Source organism: Acanthopagrus latus, chromosome 21 (genome assembly GCF_904848185.1).
Source record: "Acanthopagrus latus isolate v.2019 chromosome 21, fAcaLat1.1, whole genome shotgun sequence".
Classification (NCBI taxonomy): domain Eukaryota; kingdom Metazoa; phylum Chordata; class Actinopteri; order Spariformes; family Sparidae; genus Acanthopagrus; species Acanthopagrus latus.
The window spans coordinates 28020250-28035952 of NC_051059.1; the positions used below are offsets into that span (position 1 = coordinate 28020250).

At 44.4% G+C, this 15703-nt stretch overlaps 3 protein-coding genes across 4 annotated transcripts in view; 1 reads left to right on the plus strand and 2 right to left on the minus strand.

Moving 5' to 3' along the window:
- Positions 1-567: 567 nt before the first annotated feature.
- On the minus strand, positions 568-8319 carry adhfe1 (alcohol dehydrogenase iron containing 1). The gene is made up of 14 exons (XM_037084288.1): positions 8190-8319; positions 5534-5571; positions 5219-5268; positions 4963-5016; positions 4352-4506; positions 3872-4068; positions 3543-3620; positions 3055-3160; positions 2188-2340; positions 1943-2041; positions 1727-1805; positions 1472-1568; positions 1021-1178; positions 568-887 (listed from the first exon to the last, which is right to left on the minus strand). The coding sequence occupies exons 1-14, from the start codon at positions 8240-8242 to the stop codon at positions 804-806; spliced, it is 1401 nt and encodes a 466-aa protein (XP_036940183.1). The 5' UTR covers positions 8243-8319; the 3' UTR covers positions 568-803.
- On the plus strand, positions 5581-14154 carry LOC119011293 (corticoliberin-1-like). 2 transcript variants are annotated; one of them, XM_037084290.1, is made up of 3 exons: positions 5581-7849; positions 10469-10755; positions 12895-14154. In XM_037084290.1, the coding sequence occupies exons 1-3, from the start codon at positions 7824-7826 to the stop codon at positions 13374-13376; spliced, it is 795 nt and encodes a 264-aa protein (XP_036940185.1). In that variant the 5' UTR covers positions 5581-7823; the 3' UTR covers positions 13377-14154. The 2 variants fall into 2 exon arrangements, with proteins under 2 accessions (XP_036940185.1, XP_036940186.1); XM_037084291.1 differs by having other exon boundaries at positions 5581-7357.
- LOC119011292 (E3 ubiquitin-protein ligase TRIM63-like) overlaps positions 14110-15703 on the minus strand; it is a 7021-nt gene continuing 5427 nt past the window's right edge. The window contains exons 8-10 of the mRNA XM_037084289.1: positions 15251-15495; positions 14518-14591; positions 14110-14247 (exon numbers count right to left, since the gene is read on the minus strand). Coding sequence (XP_036940184.1) covers positions 14244-14247; positions 14518-14591; positions 15251-15495 — 323 coding nt within the window. The 3' untranslated portion in view covers positions 14110-14243. The remainder of the gene's footprint in view (positions 14248-14517; positions 14592-15250; positions 15496-15703) is intronic.

Here is a 15703-nt window from a genome sequence, read left to right on the forward strand (position 1 = left end):
TAACACCTCCCACTGATGACCAGCTGGAGGGTCACTTTAAAAAAGTAGTTGGATATAGTTACTAATTACATGTAGTCAGTAACATAATACAAACATAAAGTATTGTGACTTTTCAGTGAACGTCAGATTATTTGGTTTCAACATTTGTAAATAAAGAGCAGAAAAAAGACTTCTGAGTGTTTCTGTATCCAGTTTCATCTTTTCTGTAGTTACTCTTGCTCTGTATCCTGATGATGTAATCTCATTACATGCATCTCATTCCTCCTGCAGCCCGCCGACAGACGGCAGCAGTGACTGTCACTGAAAGGAAAAGCTGAAGTGAAAACATTTCATTTTCTTCTTCACTGTCACTGATCAATAAACTGATCACTTGACTAAGTGCATCATCAATTAATCTGTTCTTTGAGTTCAGCCTGTTCAATGTCAATACTTTCTATATTAGGATCTTTAATCAGATGTTCAATAAAGAATCAATGATGGATGATAATATTATGGGATGTTTGAGAGTCTGCATGTTTAAACTGTCGACAGTTAAAAGGACACACACACACACACACACACACACAGTTGTGTTCACAGTCTTTATTCACATCTTGCAGTCAATATTAAATCAATATGTTCATTGATCAGACATCTGCAGCTGGCGCAGCAACAACTAGTAGCTGTTAGAAGAACTGCAGCTCAGCACACCACAGACCTGAGAGCAGATCAACAAGGACGGAGCGTTAGTTTAGTGTGTGTGTGTGTGTGTGTGTGTGTGTGTGTGTGTGTGTGTGTGTGTGTGTGTGTGTGTGTGTGTGTGTTCAGTAGAGCTTCATGGATGCCTCAAACAGCTGACTCAGGTCCTCCTCACTGTGCTCTCTGGGGGACAGTTTGGTCACTCGCTCCTGCAGGCAGGACGACATTAACAACCTTCTTCATTAACATTTCATCAATTATAATACGATCACATGGAGACTGGAGTTTAATGATTTACTGGCTGTCGTTAGGACTGAGATGTGAACTCCTTCCATTGCTCACCTGAGGGATGGTTCCCTTCACCAGAGCTGGGATGTCGTCCTTGGTGTATCCCAGCGCTCCCAGTCCGTCCTCCACCTGCATATCGAACAGGAACTGACGCAGCGTGTCGGCCAGAACGGCACCAGCATCCTCCCTCTTCACCTGCCGGATGTCTGCACCTGAACGCAGCACAGAGGGACGATGATGTCACAGGTGGCAGGTGAAAGACAGAAGAAGCTTTGACGCGTCTCGTTGACACTACACCAGTTCTGCTCAGTGTGAACACCGTTAACACGGAGGAAACTTTGTAAAAAACACATTTCATAAACACGAGGATGAAACCTGAAGATCTTCTGTCTCCACCTGACCAGCAACAAATCTACACTGATGTCGCTCAGCAGCACCGTGTGTTTACATGTTCATCCAAAACATCACTGTTCTACTGAGAGCAGGTGAGCAGGTGAGCAGGTACCGAGGATCTCCGCAGCCTCCAGGTGGCGTTCTGGACACATCGGGGCTGTGAAGTTAAAGACGGCTGGAGAGGTGACGACCACAGAGAGACCATGAGGCTGAGGACACACACACACACACACACACACACAGTGTTCAGTTCTGATCAGGGTGATTAACAATAATCCAAAACATTGTCAATACTCGACTGATGTCATGTAATGATGTCATGTAATGATGTCATGCAGCAGCAGCTGTGTGCAGGTGCAGCACTCACCACCAGGGGGTGCTCCGCACTGTAATCCTTGGCTAAGAAAGACTTGACGTTGCCGGCGACCGGATACGACATCCCGTGACTGCGACGACACACGAGAGTCATCAGACACTTGATGAGTGTTGACAGAGCATGAAGCGGTTTTCACTGGAGGAAAGTCTTCACATGTAACTGGATGAATTCATGGATGATTCAATTAAAACAGTAAGCTCGTCTCACCACAGGTGAACTCCTGCGTTTCCAAAGCCGATGCCGGCGAACACACTGGCCAGGTGCATGCTGGACCGAGCCTCCAGGTCCTCGGGGTCCCGCACCGCTCTGCAAACAAGATATACTGTAAATAATGTTTTATAATATCTTATCTTACTGTACAATTCTTTGTGAACAGGTGATCATGTTTTATTCTGTGTCCCGCCAGCGAGGAGAACCTGCTCAGGTTCTGTGTGAGTAAGTTGGACCGTCACCTCTTCATGTACTTGGCGAGCACGTTGAGGGCGTGGCGGGACCACACGTCACTGATGGGGTTACTGCCCTGGTAGGTGGGGCGGTTGATGGGGTTGGGGGGGCAGGGCGCCCTCTGGTGGTAGGGCAGAGCGGTGTACGACTCCAGAGCGTGACTGAGGGAGGGAAACACACCAGGGTCAATAATATTCACGTACTGTACGTACCCTAACCCACTGAGGGAAGTAACGGAGTGCTGTTAGAGTTTGTTTAAAAGAATAAAGCACGTTAAATAATAGAAAGTGAAAATATTCTTTAGTATTTTAGTTGATTAGAACGTAAACAGATCAACTCGCTCTGATAAGGTATCAACATGATCAATAACTAATAAACAGACTGACTATAACAATCATCTGTCAGAGCTCCTGATCTTAAAGCTGCAGTACGTAACATTTTGTCACCTGCCTGATTCACATGCAGTCAAACAGGCACAGCAGCATGTTGCTAGAGGAACCACTGCTGCTAACATGCTAACAAGCTAGATACAGCAGATATCGCTGCATCTTGGATTCCTCAGTTCACACATGAACTCTGTTCTGAACTCCATCATCCAGAATAGTTCTGTGCGGACCCTTCAGCAGCTCTGGACTCTGGACCAGAACACGATGACTCACAGTGAGTCTGAGACGTCGTCACGCTGCAGGAGCCCAACGACTGCTAACGACTCACAGCCTCTCACACAGGTTCAACACAACACACAGACCTAGTGTTGAATTTAGTACGAGTGTGTGAGTGTGTGTGTGATGATGTTTGTGCTGAGACGATCAGAAGTCAACCATTCAGATGTGATTTATCCTGATCAATATTAAAGGCGTGATCGATGGACTGACCAGAGGACGTCGAAGCCGCTGTTGGCGGCGACTCTCTCAGGCATGCTCAGTGTGTGCCGCGGGTCCACGATGCCCAGGATGGGTCTGATGGCTCTGTTGGCGATACCTGAACACCGACAACCAATCAGAGCTCAGCCTGACACACTGACATCACCACTGTCATTCACACATCAGCCTGTTTGATGAGTGTTTGTCCCTCTGAGCTTCCATACTTCTGTCTAAGTTTAAAGGGACAGTCTGTCTTCTCTGGAGACATCCACAAAGATCCTCATTGGCTGAAAAACACATTGTTTTCCAAACTGAACACACAAACTGACTGACAAATAAAAAGTACCGTTTTATTTTGTTTATATATGCGGCGGACCCTGCCATCTAATTCTCCTGTAAGAACAGTTAGTTTGTACCATTATCTCATTAATACTGTAAATATTAAACAGGCTGTGACTCATCAGAGGACAGACGTCTCAGCTGGGGACTGAAGTCTTTACCAGTTTTGGTTTTCAGAGGCTCGTAGTCAAAGATGGCAGATCCGGTGGTCTCGCTGCCGGTCCCTGCGGTCGTCGGCACTGAAGGACAAAGTTCACATGAATGAGATGGAGATTTTTACTGTTGCAGGAACCTTGAGCTGATTTAACGGAAGCTGTAAAACTCCTGCAGATGTTTCACAACTCCACAGTTCAGAGTTCATAGATGAGATTTAAAGGAAAACAAGCAGCACAGTTGGACTGAGACGTTCAATCGTTTCTCTCTTTATTACATCTCCATCGACACATCTCATCAGCCTCGGCTGTTGTCGTGGTAACCCCAGCGTTTTTACCTGCGATGAGCGGCTTCAGAGGGGCGGTGACCACCTTCCCTTTACCGATTGGAGCGTTGACAAAGTCCAGGAAGTCGGCGTCGGGGTGACACGAGTACAGATTGGCTGCTTTACAAGTGTCAATCACGGAGCCGCCGCCCACCGCCAAGAACACATCAAACGAGTGGTTTTTAGCAAATGTGATGGCATCTTTAAAACTGGAACACACACACACACACACACACACACACACACACACACACCTGAATATTTCTTCTTCAAGAATCAAACTTTATTCAAACATCTTTCAAACCAAGCAATTCAAAAAGCTTCACCAGTGATCAACATTTAGAGAAAAACGAGGAAAAGATAATGAAATAAAGTCAAATACATTAAATGTTGGTCTGATTCTGTCTGGACTTCATTATAGCTTGTGCACCTGACAGCCAATCAGAGCGCAGGATGTCTCCTGGCTGCAGGTCACCTGTCGGTGCATCTCACCTGGTGTCGGTGGGTTCCACCCGCACGTTGTCGTACACTTTGTACTTGACTCCGCTCTTGGCCAGAGACTCCAGGACGGCCTTCATCGGAGGCAGCAGCGACAGGTTCTTATCCGTCATCAGACACACGTTCTGGGCTCCGAGGTTCTGCAGGTCCTGCAGGAGAACCGGATAACAGCCACAGTAAGCTCAGTGTGATCGGGCCGAACCTTTACCTTCAACTTCGTCAAAGATAACACCAAACTGTTTTAAAGCGACCTGTCGGCTGTCAGTCACAGCTGGTGCCTGTGATCACCTGATGCAACATGAATGACATTATAACGTTAAATATTTTTAAGTGGGTTAATGTCACATTTTAAAAACATCCAATGGATTCAGAAAATTGCTAAGAAAGACTAAAATGTTAAAAATCCCAAGAAGTGTTTAACAAGATGAGCTATTAGCATGTAGCAATCAGTCCACCTTAATAAGGCGGACTGGAGAGAAATAACCTCGTTAGAAACATAAAGTACAGTTATTGTTGAATAACTTCAGATCAGCTGCGCAGTGACACTGTTAACGATGATGATGATGATGATGATGATGATGATGATGATGATGATGTGTGGTTACCATGCCGATCTCTCTGGTCACTCCGTCTCCATATCGGATGTTGGAACTCGCCATCTGACCGAAACAATAAAACTGATAGTTTAGAGTTTAAACTTAAGCATCAAAATGTTTCTACCTTTAAAGTCTTTTAATAAGAGAACCTGTGAAAGCACCATGCGCCCGCTGATCATTACTGACTGTTCTACCGTCTCTGATCCTCAGCTCACTGTGCTTTACTGTTAAAATGTAGTTTTTGAACAGAGTCTGGTGGAGTTACCTCGAAGGCATAGTCCGTTTTCCGGACGGTGCAGGTCACAGCTCCGGCACCTGCAGGAGAAACACCTGATCATACCTGTGTGTGGATCAATGATTGTGGATATCCATCACTGATCCAGATCAATCAATGCATGTTTCCTTTACAAAACTGTTCAAACGAATAATTCAGTCAACATTAACAGTGACGAAGCAGAGGTGACGGTAAATCAGAGAGAACACTTAAACTGTGTGTGTGTGTGTGTGTGTGTGTGTGTGTGTGTGTGTGTGTGTGTGTGTGTGTGTGTGTGTGTGTGTGTGTGTGTGTGTGTGTGTGTACCTTGGTGGAAAGTGTTGGAGTGAGCAGGACATCTGCACCTGTTCACACAGAAACATCAACATTAAATATTCATCCTCATGCTTTCAGCTTTTACCTGCCAGAACGGGAATTTACTCAGAACATTAGTGAAATTACTCCACAACTCCTGCGATAAACCTCGGATGCTAGCTGGTGCAAGGAAGGCGACAAAGCTGGTGCAGGCGGGGTCACGCATTGTTAGCCATCAGGACTTGTCTAACGCGGTGTGACTGGTGCGTCACTCTTATAACGATGTGGTCCGAAAATTCATAGACAAGGAAATGTGATTCACGATGAATCACTAGAAAGACTAGATTCTGAGTCAGCTCAGCTCGTGGTTAACTCTCAGTAAGCTCAGTTATTTTGAAGGGTCTGTGGTTCTGTTATCATTTCATTATTGTGATGGTTGTCTCCTCCTGATCAAAACTAGTGAAGTCTGTCTTTACTCTGTTCAGTTAATGTTAATTCTCAGTGTGAAGTGCCATCCCTGATGGTCACGTCATTGCATACTGAACAAAAGGCCTGTTTTAATTTTACATGGCTCTAAACACGGCTTCATGTCTGACAGAGATCCAGAGTTACTGAGTTTTGTGCTATATCTGTCTAAGGACAAAGAAGAAAAAAGGGAGGAGAAAAGGGTAAAAAAAGAAAAGGGTTGAATGTTTGCCGGGCTGGACTGTCTAGGTGTTACCTGAGTTCATGTTCACCTGCTCGGGGCTGGAGCCTGAGGCCCTCCTTAGTGACGGCCTGCTTCAGCATCATGATACCCTCTGGGTGTTTGTGTGAGACCCTTTGGTCGCATCTGTGTTTGCCGTTTCTGTCAGAGTGGGTTCTGATTATCTGTGTCCGTGTTCAGCAGAATCTCTTTCTGCTTATTTTCGGCCTTCGTGGACACATTTATTTCACAGTTAAGATGAGTGTCACTAAAACTGACAACATGGAACGTGAAGGGAATTACTAATGTAGTAAGAGGCATAAAATTCTCTCAGCTCTTCAAAAAGACAGGCCTGTGTCGCTTTTTTTTTTACAAGAGAACCACTTAAGTGATTCTGAACATGTACAACTGAGAAGAGACTGAGTGGGTCAAAGCATCGAGGATTCAGATATTAACATCTCAGGGCTCCTACACAGAGACAAGTTTATTCTGGGGTGCATTTATTCTCAAAATGCATCCGAGGCCTCCTTCTGTTCCAAACTGATAGCCATTTTATCTTCTAACTCATCAACTCTCATCATCTTGGGCCTGCTTGGTGCCAGAACTGGACCAGAACCCTGTAAAATCCATTCACCCATCTAAAAGAAGACTATGCAGTGATTTGAACCCATCTGACACCTGGAGAATACTGAACCCAAAGTGAAGGATTTCACCTTCTTCACCTGCCCACATAATTCATTTAAGGATTGTTGTCCGCTCAGGCAGGCGTTGGAACGGGTCACAACATGTAGTATTAAAGCCGCGACACTCTCGGATCAGTCATGTCTGGAGCTGAACCTCCCTGCTGCGACCCGGCTGCACGTCACTGGCAGCTCAACCCCTCCTGGCCCAGTAATCCCACCTTTCTGACTCTATTGGAGGAACAACTGAACGACACACCTGATGTCTCAGCATCAACACTATGGGAATCTGCAAAGGCCAATCTGAGGGAGCATCCAGAGATTTCTTTCTGGACCGCTTACTGGGCGGTACAACAGGGTCCACAGGGGGTGCTGCAGCGTGGAGGCGTCTGACTCCTCTCTACTTGCATAACCTGTTTCCTCACAGTGCTTTTGTCTCATTGCCACAGCTGCCTGCTCACTGATTCACAGGTGATTTGCAAACTGTGAACTTTGTAAGAATTGCCCATGTGAGGACTTGCACGCTGTCCAATACTTGTTTGTTTTTTTCCTTCCTTACCTTCTATTATATTTCTCTTTGAATTTGCCTCTGAATTAATTACTTTTTACTTTAAAATTTTTTTAATTTTGTATCATTTTGCAAAATGCAAAGAGAAAGAAAACCAGTGAAGACCCGGTTCAGTGTGACCCTTCGGATCTGATGGCGCAGAGGAGCTCCATGTGGCTCTGACCGAGGGTTATCAGCCAATCACACTGATTGATCAGCAGGAGTTACGACATACTGATTAACCATCAGGTGTGAGTGTGTGCATGCGTGTGTGTGTGTTGCCGGTCGCAGTTCGGCAGATCGTCCGTCTGCTCACCACGTCACACTGAACCGGGACGGAAAGTTACTTTACTTCCCTCAGTGTGAAGAATCCGAGGAGACACGAGGCACATGTTCATTTGTGAAAACACTTTAAGGTAGAAATCAACACGTCACAGTGTGTCACATGTCCGCCGAATCTTCAAAGACTTTCTCCTCATCAATAAAATTTATGCTAATGAGCTGTGCATGACGCATGACGGGAGCCTGCAAGGAAATACTTTTAAAACGGCAGATTTTTGAATGAAGTTTGGTTTGACCTTCTGTCAATACAGAGAAAAACAAGGTGGCGGTCCTGCAGCTGAGACGTCGACGCAGCCGCCAACTTTAACTTTGACTCACCTCACGTCACTTTAACTTTGACTCACCTGCACGTCACTTTAACTTTAACTCACCTGCACGTTACTTCTCATTTTAATGACCGGAGATGAAACTTACGCGGCGCGCTCGAGCTGTCTGAGCAGGTGAACGACTCGGTCTCGTCCGGCCATGTTTGCTGGGTCGGTGTGGTCGGGAGCAGCTGCTGCTCACCATTAAATACTGCGACGTCAAGCATGCGACCCTGGACACACTGCTTCTGCCGCCGCATTTCAAAATAAAGGCCGCACTCACCAACCAGAAAAAATAAAAACGTCAAAAAAAATAATGACGTCATGGAGGAGATGTGCTAGGAGGCCTCACAAAAAGAGTAATATTCCTTTAAATTAACCAAATAACAAAACTATCCTTAAAGCTGCAGTCTGGGGTTTTGAGGGCCTGGAACATTAGAATGATACAGATTCCAGGTCAGTCCTCCTTCCTCTCTGCCTTCTAAGCCCCTCCCACAGAGGAGGAGCCTGCTGTGCAAGAGCAGGCTAGTGACCATGGTAACAGATGACGCCAGATAACCAAGATGTCACATTCAAAATAACAACAACATAATTGTTCAACCTGATTGTTCTGTTTCTGATCAATTCAACTAAATTACAGTGAGAGCGCCTCATGCAGATCACTGTAGATATCAAGAGTAACAATCAATATTCCTCACATCGCTGTGGGCGAGTTACCAGGTGATCATTCAGGTGATCATCATCACCTGCTGCCTTTCTGAAGCATGAGGAACGTTATTCCTCTAAACTGATTCAACCACTTCAGAGCTACTGAACACAAACTAACGTTATTATAACTGCTGCTCACCAGCAGCCATGAAGAAAAAGAACACATACACAGACAAAGCTAAACACCGGAGTTAGCATACAAGCTAACAGGTTAGATTTAGCAACAAGCTACGTAGCTCAAATGCAACATCGTACGGTGATATGAGCTATTATGAGTATTACTGTAACCACCATCTAAGCCTTGTGGTTGAAACACAGAATGAAACATATATCCAGCAGGTTCTTACCTGTCCAGCAGAAAAGTCCTGACAGACCCGCAGCTCCTCCACCTCTGAAATGACGCTCTGATATTTGTCCTTGTTTTCTCTCTGGCTCGGTCCAATTCTTTGTTTCAACACTGCGTTTCTTTGTCAGTCTTCTTATTTCTTTTTCGACGTGGCCAATGGTGGGACATGTGTCTGCTGTTGTTGTTGTCTGTTCTCTTCCATTGTTTACAGTTTGAGTATGAACTATTTGATCTGAGTTTATCATCATAATCAGCAGTTTGTTCGTTGACTCCTGAACGTCTCTGAATCAAAGCATTATTTTCAAATCAACTGAAATATTTACCTTCAGACTTGACGATATTGATTTGATACAATAAACTTTTATGAGTAGTGGTCACTGCTCAGAGAACCATGTGTGTTAAAACAGTGCTTTTTGAGGCAGAGTTTTGAATAGAGGATTTCCACTGTCCCCTTGATAGAAAATAGAAGCATGGAAATGTTTTCTGATTGAAAAGGAGGAGAATCATGAAGCAGCACGAGAGGATCACAACCAGAACAACCAGAATAAAGGTTGTTTTTTTTGTCCAATCAGTAACCAGAGAAGTTTTACTGCTGCTGTCACGTGTGGACCTGTTACATCAGTTCACGTGTGACAGCCTTCGTTCCTCCACATACATGAAACAGAGCTGTGACTGTCTCGTCACTGAGCAGGAAGTTCTGATGGCTGCAGGAGACAGAACCACGTTTATAATCTGAGAACTTTAGTAACAGAACACAGAAAATGAGTTCTAACAGTGTTTCACATTAAAGGTCCAACAGTGATGTGTTGGTTCTGTGTTCACTGTCCTGTGGTGTCTAAATATCAGAGGTCAGAGGTCAGAGCAGAGGCAGTCACACCTGCAGCGTCCTGACACATTGACCTTTAAACAAAGCTCAGTGTCCACGCGCTGCTCAGACCTGATCCCACTCAGACTGAGCAGAACCGAGCCCAGCACAAAGGTTTTTATACGACAAACACTGGAAATAGTGTTGCTTTGAGTTATTCACTGGGTCAGTTCTGACCGACACAGATTCAGGAGCCAACATCAGGAAGTGATGAGAACCCAGCCTCTTAGGCTGCCGGGTCAGAAGTGGGTCAACGAGCCAGGTATCTCTGCTGCCCCGTCCTCACCTCCACCCCCGTCTCCACTGCATTCAGCTTAGTACTACAGTAGTACTACAGTAGTACTACAGTAGTAGTACAGTAGTACTACAGTAGTACTACAGTAGTACTACAATAGTACCACTACAGTACTGTACCGTTCACATGGGTTCAGCAGTCTGAGTGTCACAGTGTCACTTCCTGCTCCTTCAGGCTCTGCAGCAGCTGCACAGACTCCACCAGTGATCCAATGTTCTCCAGCATGATGACTGTGTTGAGCAGCTCCGACAGAGCTGTCAGCTGTGGTACCATCAGCTGTGGTACCATCAGCTGTGGTACCGTGGTGTTCTGGACCTCCTGCTGCAGCCTTCAGAACACAATCACATCTTTTCACAAACAAACAGAAACAAGCGCAGGGACGCCTCCAGACGTCTCTCTGAGTTTCCTGCTGCTGCAGCAGATGAAGGTCACAGCTTCAGGCCACAGAGCAGCAGACAAAGGTCAGCTCATCCTCATCTTCATCTTCATCTTTATCTTCATCTTTATCTTCATATTCATCTTCATCGTCATCCACATCTTCATCTTCATCCTCATCTTCATCTTCATCTTCATCTTCATCTTTATCTTCATCTTTATCTTCATATTCATCTTCATCGTCATCCACATCTTCATCCTCATCTTCATCTTTATCTTCATCTTCATCTTTATCTTCATCTTCATCTTCATCTTCATCTTCATCTTCATCTTCATCGTCATCCACATCTTCATCTTCATCCTCATCCTCATCTTCATCTTCATCTTTATCTTCATCTTTATCTTCATATTCATCTTCATCGTCATCCACATCTTCATCTTCATCCTCATCTTCATCTTCATCTTTATCTTCATCTTTATCTTCATATTCATCTTCATCGTCATCCACATCTTCATCTTCATCCTCATCTTCATCTTTATCTTCATATTCATCTTCATCGTCATCCACATCTTCATCCTCATCTTCATCTTTATCTTCATCTTCATCTTCATCTTTATCTTCATCTTCATCTTCATCTTCATCTTCATCGTCATCCACATCTTCATCTTCATCCTCATCTTCATCATGGAGGTTCAGAATAATAATAATTGTTTGTTTGTTCAGCATGAGATTAAATATCCTTCTGCTGTCGGATCAGAACCAAATATTCATAATGATTCACTTAGTTTGATCTTTTATGAAATGAAAAATGTTTCCACTTGATTAAACACATAAATAAAAACCAGCTGCATGATGACATAATGACGTCACCATCATCTTCATCACCATGAACACATGTACCGGTCCTGTTCTCATGCAGGTGTGAGTGTGTGCAGAGCTCCTCCCTCTGAGACTCACAGATATAAAGAAGAAACAGCTCCAGAGCTGAAGACACACACAAACACACACAGAGACACACACACAGAGACACACACACAGACAGCTCTGCAGGACCATCAGGTGAGACAAACATATTTTTTGTCACTTATCTTTTGTATATTATTCATATAAATCTGAAAACCTCTTTAATTCATCACACTGCTGCTGTTAGAGATCCACCTGCACCTGTGTACCTGTTGTGTACGTGTTGTGTAAGTGTTGTGTACATGTTGTGTACCTGTTGTGTATGTGTTGTGTACTTGTTGTGTACATGTTGTGTATGTGTTGTGTACTTGTTGTGTACATGTTGTGTATGTGTTGTGTATGTGTTGTGTACCTGTTGTGTATGTGTTGTGTACCTGTTGTGTACCTGTTGTGTATGTGTTGTGTACATGTTGTGTACCTGTTGTGTACCTGTTGTGTATGTGTTGTGTACCTGTTGTGTACCTGTTGTGTATGTGTCGTGTACATGTTGTGTACCTGTTGTGTATGTGTTGTGTACATGTTGTGTACCTGTTGTGTACCTGTTGTGTACGTGTTGTGTACCTGTGGTGTATGTGTTGTGTACCTGTTGTGCACATGTTGTGTACGTGTTGTGTACGTGTTGTGCACATGTTGTGTATGTGTTGTGTACATGTTGTTTACATGTTGTGTATGTGTTGTGTACATGTTGTGTACAGGTTGTGTACATGTTGTGTATGTGTTGTGTAAATGTTGTGTATGTGTTGTGTACGTGTTGTGTATGTGTATGTGTTGTGTACATGTTGTGTACAGGTTGTGTACATGTTGTGTATGTGTTGTGTACATGTTGTGTATGTGTTGTGTACGTGTTGTGTATGTGTATGTGTTGTGTACATGTTGTGTACAGGTTGTGTACATGTTGTGTACGTGTTGTGTACATGTTGTGTACAAGTTGTGTACGTGTTGTGTACATGTTGTGTATGTGTTGCGTACATGTTGTGTACGTGTTGTGTAGAGGTTGTGTGTCTGTTGTGTACAGGTTGTGTATACGTTGTGTACAGGTTGTGTATGTGTTGTGCACATGTTGTGTACATGTTGTGTATGTGTTGTGTACATGTTGTGTACATGTTGTGTACATGTTGTGTATGTGTTGTGTACAGGTTGTGTATGTGTTGTGTATGTGTTGTGTACAGGTTGTGTACGTGTTGTGTACATGTTTGTACGTGTTGTGCACAGTGTATTGTGTCTACACAGTGGGTCTCTAATCCCTGCGGTTGTCTTGCAGGCGTCTCCTCAGACATGAAGCTGAATGTGCTCCTCCTCCTCCTGCTCCTCCTCGCTGCCGTCCTCCCTCACTCTACTAACTGTCGACCAGCCGACGCTCCCCCCGGCCTCCGCCTGCTCCTCCCCAGACCACTGCTGCTCCACCTGGGGGAGGAGTTCTCCCTGCAGCTGGGTGGAGGTGGAGAATCCTCCCCTGCTGCTGGTGCAGACATCGTCTCCTCTTCCTCTTCCTCCTCCTCCTCTTCCTCCTCCTCGTCCTCGGTGGTGAGCCGGGCTCTGCTGCAGCTCACACAGCGCCTCCTGCATGGCCGGGCGGAGCAGCAGGAGGAGGTGGAGGAGAAGGGGAAGAGGTCCGAGGAGCCTCCCATCTCTCTGGATCTTACTTTCCACCTGCTGAGGGAGGTTCTGGAGATGGCCCGGGCCGAGCAGATCGCCCAGCAGGCAGACAGCAACCGTAGGATGATGGACGACTTCGGGAAATGAGTCGGACCCACAAACTGTTTACGTGGTTCTGTTCTGATCGTGTTTCGGGTTCTATCTCCACAAGCACGACAGGAAAACATGAAAAACTGAATTTGAACCAAAATGTAAACAGCTTCTTTTTGTTTCTCTTGTGTCTGTCTGGCAGCAGAACCGAGCCAGCGTTCATGTGAGCAACACCTGAATCATGTTCGTCAATCAGAAGGTCCAAACTTTCTTCTTCTGTAGAATCATCTCGTGGTACTATTTATTTACTGATGTTCTGATGAATTACAGCCATTGATGAATGATTGATTGGCTTTTGTGTTTATTGATAGAACAAACCTGTCGATCCACAGCTCTGTGAATATTGATTTATGAAGTTTCTGGTTTGATAAAAAATAAATTTTAACATCTATAAAGTTTTTAAAGACGCTTCAATCAGCTGAACATCTTTAACATCTCAAATGAAAATACACCTGATTTTATTTTTAATATATGAGTTCTGATGGATGAAATACATTCTGACGGGTTCGAAGTTGTTGTGGATGTTTTAATCTGTTGTTGTTATAAATCCGTTGGTGTCAGAACCTCAGAATCTCAGAAGGTTTTAGATCTACAGTGAAACTGTTCAGAGTCTGCTGCTGCTTCAAACGGAGACGACTGGCTGGCTCAGAGCGGCTGCTGGGCCACCGTACAAACACACTTCCTGTTTGCTTGTGTGTATCACTGACTGTGACGGACCGGGTCGGGATCAACTGTCGACCCAAAATAAATGGCTAAATAAATTATGTGACTTTTGCATTTGTTTCCTTCCTTTCCTTCAGTCCGACTGAAGCCCGCAGGGTGACAGTAGAACTTTTATTGATGGAGTCTGGCTTCACCTTGTCTTCACCTGAGAGAACAAGAGGATTCTGGGTAATGCAGATGAAGCTGTTTCATAATAAAACAACAATTTATTCGACATTTGAACAGAAAAGAAGCTGTTTAGAAGTCAGCCGTCACATTTGTTTCAGAACAAACTAAAAAATCTGACTGAATGATTTAAAACCTTATTGTTATCATCTATAAATTGACTCCTTCCATTAATGTCAATCAATAAAGACAGAACAGCTGTTTATCAAATAATAACAATGAGACTGAAGTCTGGCAGAGAACACTTCACTTCTGGTTGAGCCAACTGAAGGAGAAGACGTGTTTCGCTCCGTCTCGGTCCTCCGACTCACTCTGCAGATCAGACTGAAGGAGGAAGAGGAGGAGGAAGAAGAAGTTACTTTAACTTCTGAAACTCAGTTAGCAGTTCATAATTTGAAAGACATCTATCTATCTATCTGTCTGTCTATCTATCTGTCTATCTATCTGTCTGTCTATCTATCTGTCTGTCTATCTATCTATCTGTCTATCTATCTGTCTGTCTATCTATCTATCTGTCTATCTATCTGTCTATCTATCTGTCTGTCTATCTATCTGTCTATCTATCTGTCTATCTATCTGTCTGTCTATCTATCTGTCTATCTATCTGTCTGTCTATCTATCTGTCTATCTATCTGTCTATCTATCTATCTATCTATCTATCTATCTATCTATCTATCTATCTATCTGTCTATCTATCTGTCTGTCTATCTATCTGTCTATCTGTCTGTCTGTCTATCTATCTGTCTATCTATCTGTCTATCTGTCTGTCTATCTATCTGTCTATCTATCTATCTATCTATCTATCTATCTGTCTATCTATCTATCTATCTATCTATCTATACATAATAATGCTTTTAAAGCAGAATTCTGATTCTTTCTTTGTTCTGAACTTTCTTCTCTGTTTCATGGTGAACTTCAGCTGACAGAAGTTTACACTGCACAGATTTCCCAGCAGCACCTGAATGCATCCTGTGATGTCATACCTGTGGGGCGGGACTGGCGGTGGGGAGTGGAAGAGGGGGCGGGGCCTGGGTGGACGATAAAGGGGCGGGTTTTTTTGTTTGTGCAGTAGGGGTGGGTGGAACCTCAGGGGGTCTCTGAGTGGGCGGAGCTGAGAGCTGAACACCTGCAGGCTGAGCAGGTGACAGTGGAGGCTGCTGATTGGCTCCTGCTGTCGTCCCTCTGGCCTCCACTGCCTCATCTTCATCATCATCATCATCTTCATCCACTGACGAGACAACACAGTGCTGTTAGCGCTACTTAGCATGGTTTCATATTTGCATCCATTATACCTAATGATCGACTATGCACCCACTGCTAGAGCATTAGCTTAATGCTAACATATAAGGAAACAGTTTCTAAAAAAGACAGAACTACGCCTGAGCAAGGTGAAGGTGTGTCAGACCTGGTTATAGGGGGAAGACTAACGGAGCCAT